General features: G+C 41.6%; 1 protein-coding gene across 1 annotated transcript in view; it reads left to right on the forward strand.

Moving 5' to 3' along the window:
• ATRNL1 (attractin like 1) overlaps positions 1-15028 on the forward strand; it is a gene marked incomplete at both ends in the record, with an annotated part of 644309 nt that overhangs the window by 165919 nt on the left and 463362 nt on the right. The window contains one exon of the mRNA XM_080694289.1: positions 10996-11089. Coding sequence (XP_080550415.1) covers positions 10996-11089 — 94 coding nt within the window. The remainder of the gene's footprint in view (positions 1-10995; positions 11090-15028) is intronic.

A 15028-nucleotide genomic window follows, 5' to 3' on the forward strand; every position in this document is an offset into this window, starting at 1 on the left:
CTATTGGCACTGTGTCACTGCTGTAGCTAGAGGCTGTAAAATAGCATCCTTTAGCAACTGAACATGTAACAATTGGAAAAAGACCAAAAATGAACTGCCTCATTGTTTGATTAATCCAGAAAAATGAGTAAAATTAAGAAAAGTGAAAAGATACAAATTTGAGTGCCTGTATAATCCTGTAACTTAATGGTTTTAACTCTGTTGAAGACAAACTTAACCACATAATTTAGAAACTATGGGCCAAACATAAGTTTAATAAAATGGCCTCCAGAGGTCTAAAGAGAGGTAGGCTTACTAGAATCCTATTCCTCTTAACTATTAAAACCATTGTCATATATGCAAACAAACATACCACAAACACTCTGCTTTAACCTTCTGATTTTTCTATCCTGGTCCTTTCTTTCCCATTTGGGACAATCTTAGGATAAAACTTACAAACAAACAAACATTCCATCAATGCTTTACAACTTACTTTAACCCTCTGATTTTTCTATCCTGGTCCTTTCTTTCCCATTTGGAATAGTCTTAGGATAAACCTTACATTATGCTTTCTTAATCTCACAAAATTTATCTTTGTTACAAAAAATAAACCTTTATACTGGCACATGCCTTATATCTGTCTATTGTTGTTACATACAAGCTAAACCAAAAAAACACTATTTTATAATGTTGTTCATATATCAGCAATTTAAAAACCCATTTAAGACTTAAGCGTTACTTTAAACCTTATGAAGTTAAGAGCATTCTAAGGCTAGGCTTTTGTGCTCAGCCAGAATTCTTCCATGGCATTTGCCCCCTGTCTTTCCCTTTTCAGGTCCCTGTTAAACCGAATTGGCAGCCTGCAGTAGTAGTCTTTGTCTGAGGATGGCCTACCCTTCTACCGGGTAAAAAAAATTAACTAAGAATGCCAGCACGTATTGTTTGACTTAGTGATATAGCCTTACACTCAGCCCTGAAAAGAAAACTGTGTATGGACACATCTTATGGACAGATCCAACTCTAAACTCTCCCTTCCCACACCACTGTAGCCAAGGCTGCCACAATTGTTTCAACCCTGCAATCCTTAAAGAAATCTGGATGGTCTCGAAGGTTAAAGAACAGCTGAAGATAAGCTACTTCCATCTATCTTTCCTCCTTTTTACAAATAGATCTAGTTGCCAAATAGTGTTATAATTTAAACCTCCTTGATGGGGCCACGTGTCTCCATCCCCTATCGCATACTGTGGTCATACTTGGGTGCAGAAAAGTTGAGAGCTTTCTTTAGCGTTTTGGGATCAAACTTTTCCCAGTTTTGGAGAACACATGTGAGTGGAGATCCGGCTTTCACTTTGGATTGCTGGGATCCCATTTGAGAGAGAAAGGGTGGGTTTTTAGTGGCCTGTCTGGGCAAGGTCATCCACCCTTCCCAAAGCTTCCCAATCTAAAACCAATTACCCTAGCATTTAGGATATTGCTGGAATCCCATCTATAAGACAGAGAGAGGTCTGCGTGGCCTTTTTCTGTCTGGATTAGGTCCCCCGCAACCCCTAAAGCTAGTAGCCCAGCTGGGGGCATCCAGCTGGGATGGCATGGAGCAGTGACAGTGGCCTCACAGTCCACCAGAAGAGCTTTGCAGGCTTGAACTTTAGCCACCTCCCTTCTGCCCTGCTAGTCCCTTCTCCTGTCCCTTTTCTCAATGAAGTTTTCTAGCTGAAAATATTGCCATTTAAAAAAAAAAAGTCTTATTAATTTGCTTCCCTAAAAATATTCTCCAATTTTGATGGGACTAAGAGTCCTGAGCTGCCACACAGTAGGGCATGGCTCCCTCCAGAGCTTACTTCCCTGAGGCTTTCTTATGCAAATGGAGCTGTTATTGCCTGCTGAATGCTGGACAAAGCCTCCTGGGTGCGACCATTCACCTAGCAGGCCTGCCTGGCAGTTAGTTATCTGGCTGAAACTTTTGACTAGGTTTTTTTCTTGAGCTCTTGGAGAAGCTTACCCATTCAGGCTTCCAATAGCTGCTGGGAGTTGAGATAATGGCAATGCTGCCTAGAAGCTGCTGCTAAAAGCAAGCTAGCTTATCTCCCTAGAATCTGTTTCCAACTACAGGAAAAAAAAAAACTCACTACCATTTTAGAAATGGGTGCTGGCTGGCGTCTCCTGTTTGGTGCTCGCTGGTGTCTCCTGTTTGGGGAGCTTTCAGAAGGTGGGCCATGGGCCTTTCTCTTTTTAGATTTAACTTTGTATAGGGCTTTTAAAAGAGTATCCCATCTTCTACGTGGGCAGAATGGACGGGCACTCATTGTGCCTATCAAGCCTACACTATTTAAAGGGTTTCCCCCTTCCTCGAGGGGATTCGATTGCGGGCTAGTTCCTTGGCCGGGGGTCCCCACGAACCAGAATTGCCTCCCAGATGCCGGAAGACCAACGGTCATTCTGGGGGAACTCCTTATCACTCCAGGAAGGTACATACCTTTTGGGGTGCAGTGGTACCAGGACCACCGGCGAGATGCCCTGTGATAAGTAAAATAAAAAATTAAATGCGAGTAAAATAAAAATAATGTGTGTACGGCGGAGTGTGAAAAACACGAGAGAGGTCCGGTACACATGGCATGTAAAGTTTTAATGGCGCGGCTCTCCCGGGGATCAGGGCAAGGCACCGTGGGGCCCGCGCGCCTGTCCGAAGCTTGAGGACGCGGGCTCTCCTTTTCAAGGTATGCATCTCGCAAGATGGGGGTTTACTCGCGGGAACGCCCAATTCTAGCGGGGGTTTCAGCCCCTCCCTTGCTCTGCAGAGGTCATGTGACACAAAGTCACATGAGTGCAGGACCCAACTTATCATTCCGGCCTTTTAATGGTAGGGATAATGGATGACGTTGGACCCTCTAGCTTCTTCCTGCTGTCAAGGGGCGTCGTCAGGGGCCCCAGGCTGGGAGGAGTCGGGAGTCCAGTCCCCCAGAAGGGGGTGCAGGTGGGTGCATAGCTGCAGTGCGAATTGGAGGTTACCCTGGACAGCTTAGTGATGTGCGTTTGAGGAGGCTTGAACAGGCAAGGGCCTTTTCCAAGGGCACTGTTCCAGTGGCCCTCCTGGCCACACGCCGGGCAGTCTGATTGGTAGGCGTGGCTTTGCCCCACTTCAGGCAGGCTCCTGGAGGTAGTTGTCATTGCAGTCCTCCACACCTAGGTGGCGCTCCAGAGGGCTGAGCCGCCACCGCCAGCTGAAGGGTAGCTACCAGGGATCTGCTTTTTGGCAAAGTCGGAGTGTACGCTCCATTTCCGCCTGTTTCTCTCTGGAATTAAAACTTTAGATGCCATGTTAAGGTTCTATCAGCTGCGATGGACCTACACTCACACACAAAGAGCGCGTCCCGGGGCGGGTGTCCGGCAATAATGGCAACGCAGACTCCCCATGGGCAGACAGAGGGTGTCGCCCCAGCCCTGGCCTGGCCCCGGCGTTTCCCGCAGCACCTAGGGCGTGCCCAAGTGGGCCGGAAAGGGAGCCAGAAGCCGAGCGCGTTTAGGACCGTGTGGAGCGGCCGGGCAGCCGCCCAACAAAATTGCAGTCTGGTGGGGGCCAAGATGGCGACTGTGACGTCACCAGGCAGCGACTGCGCGCCATCACAAAATGGTGGCTGGTGGGAAAATAAATGGCAGCTGATAGGGGAGAACATTTGGAGGGATATCAGACCGCTTAGAAAAGTTCCTAACTATTCCTGGGCCACCGCAACCCATTTCCCAACTCGTATCAAGGCAGACAGGCTCTCAGGGCATCTGCTAGTATAAAGGTTCGACTTCCCATAATTGGTTCGCGGGCAGAAACGAAGAACAGGAAGTGGGCGTCCCCAATTTCCCTGCTCAATCGTTCGGAAACAGAGGTTAAGAAATAGAGAAGAATGTCTTCATCCCTTCTCCAAACCGGAGGATGACCTGGTCATCTGGAGGGTGGTCCCAGTGGACCGAGGGACAATAGGTCACCAAGCGCTTGGATTTTGGGGTCCCAGTGGACCGGAAGACCCAAGTCCGGAACCCGCTAACCAAGGGAAGGAGGCAGTTTACCGGAGTGAAGTGTTGCCGGCCAGTGCTGGCTGCAACAGAAGCGCTGAGAAGCTGCTGGTGGCGCGGTGGAGCTGGGGCGCGTGGATGCCGGTGGCTGGTGTGGATGGCACTGGCGGCTGGCGGGATCAAACGGTGGCACACAGGCGGCAAGGCTTGCCGGGTTTGCGGCATGGAGACAAAATGGTTTCCAGGCACGCGGCAGACGCTGAGGCTGGGCCCCGAGGAGCACCGCCAGTGAGCCTGGCTTGGGCGGGCGAAACGGAGCAGCAGCAGCGAGTAGAGCTATGCCTGGAGCGGGTGACTGTGGCGGACCCCAAGGCCGGCTGTGCGCCCCCCAATGAGCCTGGCTCGGGGCGGGCGGGGCAAACCGGCCAGAGGTCCTGGCGGTGACTGGAGTGCCGAGCTGGAACAGCGGTTTTAGGAGGTCCATGCGGCAGGCAGAGGTCCTGGCCCGTGCAGACCAAGACCAGAAGGGTTGGAGGCTAGAGCCAGGGCCATTTTAGAATCTGCTGTGGGACAGGGGCTGGCAAGCCTGTCCTGGAGACTGGAATGGACTTGTCTCCCAATGAGTCTCTGGCTTGCAGCTGAAATGATCTGAGACCAAAATCCTGTCTCAGGATCTGCTGTGGGACTGAGCGTCTCCTAGGTGCAGATGGGGAGTGCCCCAGACAGCTGGGATCACTCCTAGACCACAGCAGAGAGGGGGTGCATCAGAGATTTTTAAGGTTACTTGGGACCAGGCCAACAAGACTGCCACAGGAGGAGCCAGTCTCTGGCAGTTTTATAGAATCAAGTGGAAATGAGGTGGCTATTTGCACTTTTGTCTTTTACATAATTCTTACTATAGATAAAACCTAAGTTATAACAATGATCACATTTCACCTAACATAATTAGGAGAGAATACAAAGAAAATTAAATTGGCATGACGACTCACCTCCAGAAGCTATTGCCACATGGATATGATAGCAATTCTAGAGCAATGGAAGAATGTAGGAAAATAAACTGACCTAAATATCAGGACTGCCAAGGTCTACTCTTTGGTTTCGTGTTTCTAAAGTGTAGTCTTCATATATCACTTGTTTGAGTAACCTTTATAACATCTTTTTTATCCTTATTGTTTAGTTTTTTTATGAGTTGATATTACAGCTTTATATTATGGAGGGCAGAGCTACCATGTGACCACATTATGCCTCTCGAGTGTATATCTAGACTCTAAGATCATTGTCATGTAAAAATTCCCAAACAAAAGGCCACTGTGCAATGATTTCATAAGTGCTTATTCAGCGTAAAAAGATAGCCTCAAATGCTGACAACAACAGAATAATTTAGAAACTGTCATAAAGTATACATTTTAAACAATCGAATTTAAAATGCGTTTGTGTTCTTTTACTCTGGAGTAGGGTGCCACAAGGGAATTCTTTCAAACTGAACTCACATGAAAGATATTTTAATACATTTTTTTTTGTCTCAGAAATTATTAAAGTTACTATATACTGATAATTCTTTTAAGAAAGTCTACATGTATTTTAAGAAACTCTATATTATTAAGTTCTGCCATAAAGGATAAAGTACATGTTTATCCATATTTTAAACCATTAGTATGCATCTTTTTGGTGTACTTTTGAATATAAGCTAGTATTAATTTGAAACTATGCCGATTAATATTAAAGCATATCATAATATATTCAGTCATTATTTAATGAGCTACATATTACCACTATTTCCTAGTGCCACTTTATTGCTTAATGTTAGTTTTCTTTATTTCTTGTGGTTCTTCTATACCTTATTTTTCACTTCCACAATTTTCAAATATTATATTCCCATAGTCAATTCTAGAAACTTAAAGAAAATGTATGTAACTTAAAGACAAAAGTTTCTTTTAATCTAAAATAAAACTTAATTTATTTAAACAATCTTTATGAAGAGAAACCAATACATTTGTCTTTAAAATTCCCCTAGTTAAACTGGGCGTGGTGGCGCACGCTTGTAATCCCTGCGCTTGGGAGGCGGAGACAGGAGGATCGTGTAGATTCGAACCCAGACACGCTGGCTTAGGAGACCCTGTTTCCAAATTAAGAAAATATAAAAAATAGGTGTCTGGGAGTATAACCCGGAGGTAGAAGGGTTTCCAGGAACCCCAATACCACCACCAAAAAAACCCCACAATTCCCCTAGTTAAAAAAAAACAAACAGATTCTTAGAATATCCTCATTATAAAACTTATATGTTTTCCAATAGCTTCTTAGAATTATCTGGATACATAGGATTATCTGTCTGCTAATAGTGATAGCTGTACTACTTCTTTTCCAATTTTGATGATTTCTTTTCATTGACTAGAACATCCAATGATGATGAAAATTAAGTAGGACAGATATCTGTGGCACACTCTTGATCATAGGAGGAGAAAGCATCCGTCTTTCACTTCATACATGATGTTCAAAGTGATTTTTATTAAAAATGCACTTCATCAGGTTTAGGAAGCTTCCTGTATTTCTATTTAATTTAATATTTTTAATCACAAAATAATTTTTTCACTAATTTTTTTTTTGCATTTCTACTAATAATGCACAAGAGCATCTCTTTCTCTATGTCCTTGCCAGTACGAGGCAAGGGTAGTGATAAACATTTTTTATATACTTGTTGACTTTTCATATGTCTGGTTTTTCAGAGATTTGTAAGTCTTTGCCCATTCTTTGAGTTTTTTTGTTTTCTTGCTATTGAGTTCCCTGTAGATCCCTGTAGCATGTTAGTCTCAGATTTATAGTCTGAAAATATTTTCTCCCAGCCTGCAGGTTGTCCCTTCACTCTGTTAATTGTTTCCTTGCTGTGCAGAATCTCTTTAGTTTGAAGCAATCCCACGTGTTCATTTTTGCTTTTGTTATCTGTATTTTTGAGGTCATTTATAAGGACTCTTTGCTCATACCAATGTTGTGAGGTTCTCCTCCTCTGTATTTTCTTCCACAGTTTTACCACTTCAGTTTTTACATTAGTATTTTTTATAGTTTGAGTTTATTTTTGTATATGGTGTGACATGCATGTGGACATCCAGTTTTCTCAACACCATTGACTGAAGAGATTTTCCCCTTTAGTTTGTGTTCTCGGCACCTTACTGAGTATCAGTTGTAAAGGCATGGTTTGTTTCTGAGTTCTTTATCTGATTGGTCGTTGTGTCTGTTTTTGAGCCAGTACCATGGTGTTGGGCTTTCCTTGTAGTATATCCAGAGATTTATTAGTACAATGCCTAACTAATCAGAGCTTCTCTCCCTCCCCAACCTCTGTGCCCTCAGGATTGTATTTACTGTGCAGATTCTTTTGTGGTTCCATATGAGTTTTAGCATTCATTTCTTATTCTATTTTTGTGAAAAAAAATACATCGACATTTTGATTATATCTAATCTGTAGGTTTCTTTGCATTGTATGGGCAGTGTGTGTGTGTGTGTGTGTGTGTGTGTGTGTGTGTGTGTGTACGTGCTTTGGTATTGGGGATTGAACCCAGGGACATTCTACCTCTGAGCTATGCCCCCAGCCCTTTTTATAATTTTATTTTGAAATAGAGTCTTGATAGATGGCTGAGAGCTTTGCTAAATTGCTGAGGCTAGTTTATGGTGAGCCCTGGGTAGCAGCTACCAATTCAAAGACACAAGGTCAGCAGTCACCATGGCAAAGGGGGCTTCTGCCTGGGGGGAATGCCAGGTGAAAAGCCTATCTTAGAGGGCTTACTGGAGAAGGAGGAGGAGGGAGGCCCTCTTGGGCAGACAGGAAACCTGAGAATTTTGCCTGTGAAAAGACTTGAGGAAGAAGTGACATTGGGGAAAGATTTTTATTTTTACCATGGGAGAGGCCTGAGAGCATCTAATTTCTTAGGGGAAGACACCTACAGAGAGTGATCGAAAAGATAGGGGAGGGATGTGCCATATAAAGTTTCCTGAAAGGATATCATTAGGTTCATGGGTTATGTCTGAGCAGGAGTAGTGGGGCATCAGAGTCAGGATGTCCCGGCTGAGGGTTGGTGCAGGATCAGCATGGAAGCTGCTGACTGTGGATGGTGCAGACAGAAAAAGAAGAGGGGGATCCTGGACCTGAGCCATTTTGGGGCCTCACATGAGTGTTAAGTCACCTGTGTTAGCTCCTGCATGGGTGGTGGTAGTTAGGAGTCTAGATTGTTTCCCTTAGCCTGGGGAGCAGTGCTTGGGAGGTGGGGCCTGCCTCCTGTGGTTTTTGGAAGGCATTTGCTCACTCAGTTTCTAGGTCACTTTGCCACAGTGGAAGTCTTGAGGTGGGAGAGGTGGCACGACAGCCAGGGAACAGCATCCCTTCTCCCCCGGCACCCTTGGCCAGTAGGTGTGCAATGCCAGGCTCTGGTCCCTCTGGGCTATGCAGCTCTGAGTCTGAATCTCACAAGCCACCCTTAAGCAATGGGTGCATCATCACTTTTCTCATTTTATCTCTGGGGCCCATATTCATAGAAGCCATTGGTCAACCAGGTGTTGTGGTGCACATCTGTAATCCGCATACTTGGGAGACTGAGACAGGAAGATCACAGGTTCAAGACCAGCCTCAGCAATTTAGTGAGATTCTCGCTAACCGAGGAAGGCCCTGTTTCAAAACAATAATGACAACAACAACAACAACAACAACAACAGCAACAACAACAGAACCCGTTGGTCACAGACATGAGAGACAGGCAGCTCAGAATGTTCTTTGAGCAGCCGCTAGTGCTGGATGGTAGGGGACTGCCAGATCCCTGTCACCATGGGCTACTCCAGATCCCTCTGGGACTCCAGGTCCTCCGTGTGCAGCCTAGCCCTGGCTTGGGGCTCTCATGGGCCCAGCGTTGGGTGCTGGCACAAGGGGAGCCTCGAGACCACCGCAGCTGTGGGCTCCATCAGGATTCTGCAGAGCCCGGGCTGCTCCCCTGGGTGTTGGCACCGGTTCTGACTCTAGAATCTTCTCAAATGTAGAGCTGAAGCCCCTCACACATCTTGCTGCCCAGGACCACCCAGCCTCCTCTGAGGGTGCTCTGTGTCTGGACAGAGGAGCCTCTCGTCCCAGGGCATGGCCATTGGTGAGGGCTCGGCTAAGCTTAGGCTGTGGAGGCCCAGTCCTGGCCCTGTGGCTCCTCAGTGCCTGCGGGTGCCCCTGTGTCCTTTTCTCATGCCTACGGGGCTGAGCCTGCTGCCGAGGCTCAACTGATGCCCTCCTCTCCTGGACCCCAGACTCTCCTCAGGCTCCAGGCAGGCCACTACTTCCTCCAAATGGAGAATACTGCATTCATCACACTGAAATGACTTTTGCTGATAATTCTCAACAAATTCTCTTTCCTTTCACTCTTTTTTACTTTTATCTGCTCCATCTGGGTCAATATAACCAGGATGAAAGCCTCAACTATTGTTTCAGTCTCTTTTTTAGAAGATCCAATTGGTCTTAGACTTCATTTTTGGGATGCAAGATTTGTTATAGTTTGGAGACGCTGTTAAAATATTGATGTGATTATCTGGTTACATTAGTTAGCTAATTAGCATATATATTAGAGTTGCTATTGATACTTTCAGAAAAAAATAAAAAGTTGGATATTGGGAAAATTGGACTCATTACCACATTATGATATATGTGTGTATAGACTGCATTATTCATTTCTATCAATAGAATGGTGTAGCTAGCTGGTGGTATTCAAGAGCACAAGAGTGCTCAATAAAGGTTTTGGAGAGGACTTTTGACATTATCTGCCTTTTTTCTTTAAAACATATCATTTGACTGGAGAATAAACTGTAACCTTGAGAAACTAAAGGTAGAGAAATCTGATACAAGGTTGAATTTGTGTCAGTGAGAGAAAGTGGGTAAAGATACTTGAGAGGTGGCTAACAAAGAAAACGAGAGGTCAGACACAGTGTCGGAACTGGAGTCTACCAGCTGACTGGATAGGATTGGACAGTAGTAAATGTGAGGCGTCCTAGGTTATCAGAACACTGCTCGTTAAGAGAGAAATGCAAAGAATCAAGACTCAAGTTCATAGGAACCAAATTGATCGCTACAAGTATTGTCTAATGGATGCTTCACTTAGTATTCTAAAATAATAAAACTGAACAGCCGGGCGTGGTGGCACACACTTGTAATCCCTGTGCTTGGGAGGCAGAGACAGGAGAATCGCGCTGGTTTGAAGCCAGCCCCGCTGGTTTAAGAAACCCTGTCTCCAAAAATTAAAAAAAAAAAAAAAGTATAAAATAGGTCTGGGAGTGTAGCCCGGAGGTAGAAGGGCTTCCAGGAACCCCAGTACTACCAAAATAAATAAATAAATAAATAAATAAATAAATAAATAAAACTGAGAATGACCTCAGAAGCTTAAGTAAGCGATGGTAGGGCCAAGAAACACACCTTTTTATGTAACATGAAGCTATATTTTTGTTATTGTTAGAAATAGTAATAATAGTAGGGGGAATAGCTGCATTTATCAAGAGTTTAATATTTGTCAAATATTTTAAATTCCATTATCTCATTTAATTATCATATCAGTTCCAAGAGTTAAGCACTATTTATTTTTCTTTCGCATGAAGAAATTAAGCCTCATTAAGGGTTAATTTCTCATTGAGGTTATGTAAATTATGTAAGGCCACATAGTTAGGGACTGCAGATGTACATTCCAAAACTCTTTCTGTAACTTTTTTGAAACCCATTAAGTAGTTGCACCAAATCATAAATATAGTGAGTCCTAAGAAGAGTTAGAGATATATTTGGGTCTGTAGTAGACTGAGGATATCACCAAAGCCTTTAAAGAGCTTTGAGATTTTTTCAAATAAGTGCATTTACATTGCTTTATTTAAAATAGCTTACATTATAACCTTATTTATGGGGTGACTTGGGCAAATATTGTTATAAAAATAAAGTAATGATAGCCTTTCCTGAAATTTGATGTGCATGTTTATGATGTAAATACTCAATATAATTTTGGTTTTGACTTACAGCCTGTACATGTAGCGGCCATGCAAATATTTGTCATCTGCACACAGGAAAATGTTTCTGCACAACTAAAGGAATCAAAGGTGATCAATGCCAGTTGTAAGTACCAATAATATTTTACAACTTTTATGACTTGAATATTTGCTATAGAACTAATTTTTGTAGGTTTTACTTTTTAAGGTTAGTGTTTGTGGTAATTAAGTATCCAATGTTGTAAGCTATTTTTACTTGCATCTTATCAATAGTTTTCAAAATTAAACCTTTTAAAAAGAAAATTTTGCAGAGGCTTTAAAACAGAGCCTACAGAACACACCTGTCTTTTGTATTTCTAAAGAAGGATGAATAATTTTTTTCTTAAAAAATGCATCTTATTTGCCGGGCGTGGTGGCGCACACTTGTAATCTCAGCGCTTGGGAGACTGAGACAGGAGGATCACTCACATTTGAAGCCAGCTTCCTCTATGAAGTGAGGCTCTCAGCAACTTAGTGAGACCCTGTTTCCAAATAAAATAGAAAATAGGTCTGGGAGTATAGCCTGGAGGGAGAAAGCCTCTGGGTTCCACCCTCAGTACCACCCCCCAAAAAAATGCATCTTATATATTCAGTCCGCATTATCTTTATAATCTTCTGCCATGTTGTATCAAATCCTATGTTTCTATGTCTTTTTCTTTTAGTCTTTCATGATTAATTCTGATAATTTTAGTTCTTTTACCTTTTCAATTGATTTCTTTTCATCTTTCTCCTTTAATTCTGTTCTTTTAATACCAGAACCCACTCCTGTTATTATCCTCCTAGTGCCTTTGTGATTTAGTTGTTATTCTCAAGATTTATTTCCCCAAACAATGAACATTATTATTATTATTATTATTATTATTATTATTATTATTATTATTGTTTTGTGTGTGTGGTACTGGGGATAGAACCCAGGAGCATTCTACCTCCGAGCTACACTCCCAGCCCTATTTTTTATTCTTTATTTTGAAACAGGTCTCACTGAGTTGCAAAGAGCCTCACTAGTAGCTGACGCTGTCTGTGAACCGTGATCCTCCTGTCTCAGCCGCCCAAATGCTGGGATTATAAGCATGTGCCACCACACGCGGCTAACAATTAATTTTAAAAAGCAGTGTATTTGATAGTTTTTCTTGCTTATGTATATTATATTATTAAAATCAAGCTTTTATGGTTTTGAATTACATATGAAGAAGTACATGTTTATATTAATATTTGATACAAATAATAAAGTTCAGTTGAAGTTATTATATAATTATAGAAAACCTTAAAGAATTTTTAAAAACTATAAATATATAAAGATTTATATCTAAAAATCTATTAACCACAGAAAATGATATTTTGTCTCTTTTTATTTAAAACAAATATTTGCTGTATAATGATCTAAATATTTTCAGTTAGATAATCATGTCTTTGACTGAGCCCGTCAGGTGTCACAGGTTTTCAAGTTTACAGAAGATAAGTACGAGTTTTTATTCCATCCCCATAATCTCTCAAGTTAAAAGTGACGTTAAAGAATCTTAGCTCTTAGGGTAATTCCTACTAAGGGAAGCCATTTTGGCTTTAAACCAGTGGAACTAAATCAGAGTCCTCTGCTCTAAGATGGAAAGATACCTTTAATATTTTGCAGCAATAAAACTTGGTTGCCCTAAGATGAGCCAACTTTGTGGGGATGTGTCCTGTGAATTTGCATAAGACACCAACACCATGCATAGAAAGGCAGCATGGTAGCCTGTTGTGCTGGTGCACACTTGTAATCCCAGCATTCGGGAGGCAGAGACCTGAAGATCACGGTTCACGGACAGCCTCAGCTACTTAGTGAGGCCCTTTGCAACTCAGTGAGACCCTGTTTCAAAATAAAGAATAAAAAATAGGAAGAAAAGAAAAGAAAAGAAAGAAAGGTAGCATGCTTGGCTTGTCTCCTACCACCATCTTGAAATTCTTAATAAATTTTTAATAGAAACTCAACAGTCATATTTTACACCATCCTTCTCCCACCTTCAAATTATGTGCCAGATACTTGTCATAAACAGCACTGTTTCTCTTGATTAAGTTTTGTGTTGTCTGGATAACAGTATGAAACAAAATTATTTCTGTAGACTAAGGTGACAGTACTATATATAAACAAAAATAAAATATGATTTTATACTATGATCATAAGAACAAAATTTTATGGTGGTTTTGCATTAATGAAATGATCATATAACCACCAACTAGAGTATGTCTTATATAATACAGTATTCAGTAACATATTTTTAATTCTAGACAAGAGAGAGCAGTATTTTAATTCATTGAACTCATGGGCTTATATAACACAGAAGGTTGGGCACATGTGTGAAATTTAGAAAAGAGATAGTTCTAAATAATAAAAATATTTTGCTCCTATTCTTATTTATAGGGGTTTGTAAGGAGGAGGAAAACAGAATACAATTTATAGAGAGTATTTTTAGATAGCATTCCATATGTTACTTCTTTGCTTGTTTATTAAACTTTTGTGTGTGAGGTAATAGGGTGGGCTCATCATTCTGAGAGCAGTTATTTGCTATAGTATATTTATATTAATGCTCTTCTTAGCAAATAAAGATAGTCCTTTAAATTGGCAAACAATTTTTACTAGTGCTTGATGTTGTTAATGAAAATTAATAGCATTTTTTTGCCCAAAGTATCTTTCAGGCTAGTAATGTGGTACTACTACATTTTAGTATACTTTTTGTTGTTGTTGTTTGTTTGTTTGTTTGTTTGTAGTATTGGGGATTGAACCTAGGGGGCTACCACTGAGCTCTACACCCAGCCATTTATTTAATTTTAAATTTTGAGACAAGTTCTTGCTAAGTTTCCCATACTGGTCTTGAATTGGCAATCCTCCTGTCTCAGCCTCAAGGGACTCTGGGATTATAGGTGTTCACCACTCCATCTAATTTAATATACTGATTTTTATATTGTTATCCCGCTTCTCAGGATAATTTCTGTTTGTCCTATGTATGGTGTTAGGCATCACATCTTCTTGTATATTTTTCATAATTTCCCCAAACCCAAATGGGTTCTTTTCTTATCTGCTAATTTCTTGGTGGCATTAGCTGTGCACTCATTAACCTTTACTGCAGCAGACTCCTCAAGGGACCATCGAATCTATACCACAATGTAAGTGTTCAGTAAATTTGTTTATTTAATGGAATGAAGAAAGAATTGATGGGGTACTGAAAAGGATGTAGAAAACTTGAAAGAATACTGCTCCCACCTTATAATTAAAGAGTTAAACTGCAGATTTGTGAGTTGTCTTGAAACCAGTGGAGAATTGAGATCACGGGGTAAGCAATGGCTAAGGATCTGGAAAGAGAAAAGACCTACGGGAAGACATAAGGTATAAACATTGGCTTACCAACCATGAAACCATCTGGCAACTGATGAGAACGCGCTCTGGTTCTCGACTAGGCTGAGGCTGAGTGAGCGCTGTCAACAGCGTGAAGCTCACAGTAACTATGAGGACTGGAGGACTCTATATCCATTTTGGTTTTATTTTTCTTTTCCTTCACAAATTCTACCAGTTTTTCATGGGAAAAATTAGAGAATATTTTAAGAAAGCATTCCTAGGGAAAGCTGGTGGAAGGGAATTGCAGCCACATTAGGTGGAGCATAACTCTCCGATTGAACTGTCCTTTTAACAATAATGCCATATTATTCATGTTGCCATGATAATGACAGTTTTCCATCTAGCCTTGGCCCAAGACAATTGGCATTCAGGAATGATAACCAAAAACGAATGCACATATAAAATGTAACATAAACATGTAGTGGGTAAAGTCATGTTTTCTAAGAAAAGTATTTGCTTTTTAGGAACAACATATATAGTTTTTAATGATAGCATAGGATCTTTTTTGGTAAAAATTCTTAATTTTCCAATTGGAAGGCAATCCATATTTGCATTAGGTGAAGTAGAATGCCTCACTCAATTATATTCATTTTTAAAGTAATAATGTAAAGACATTCATTACTATTTAGTTTTTCTTCCTTCACCCTTCCAACAAACTTT

This window comes from Muscardinus avellanarius, assembly GCF_963383645.1.
Source record: "Muscardinus avellanarius genome assembly, chromosome: 4".
Lineage (NCBI taxonomy): Eukaryota > Metazoa > Chordata > Mammalia > Rodentia > Gliridae > Muscardinus > Muscardinus avellanarius.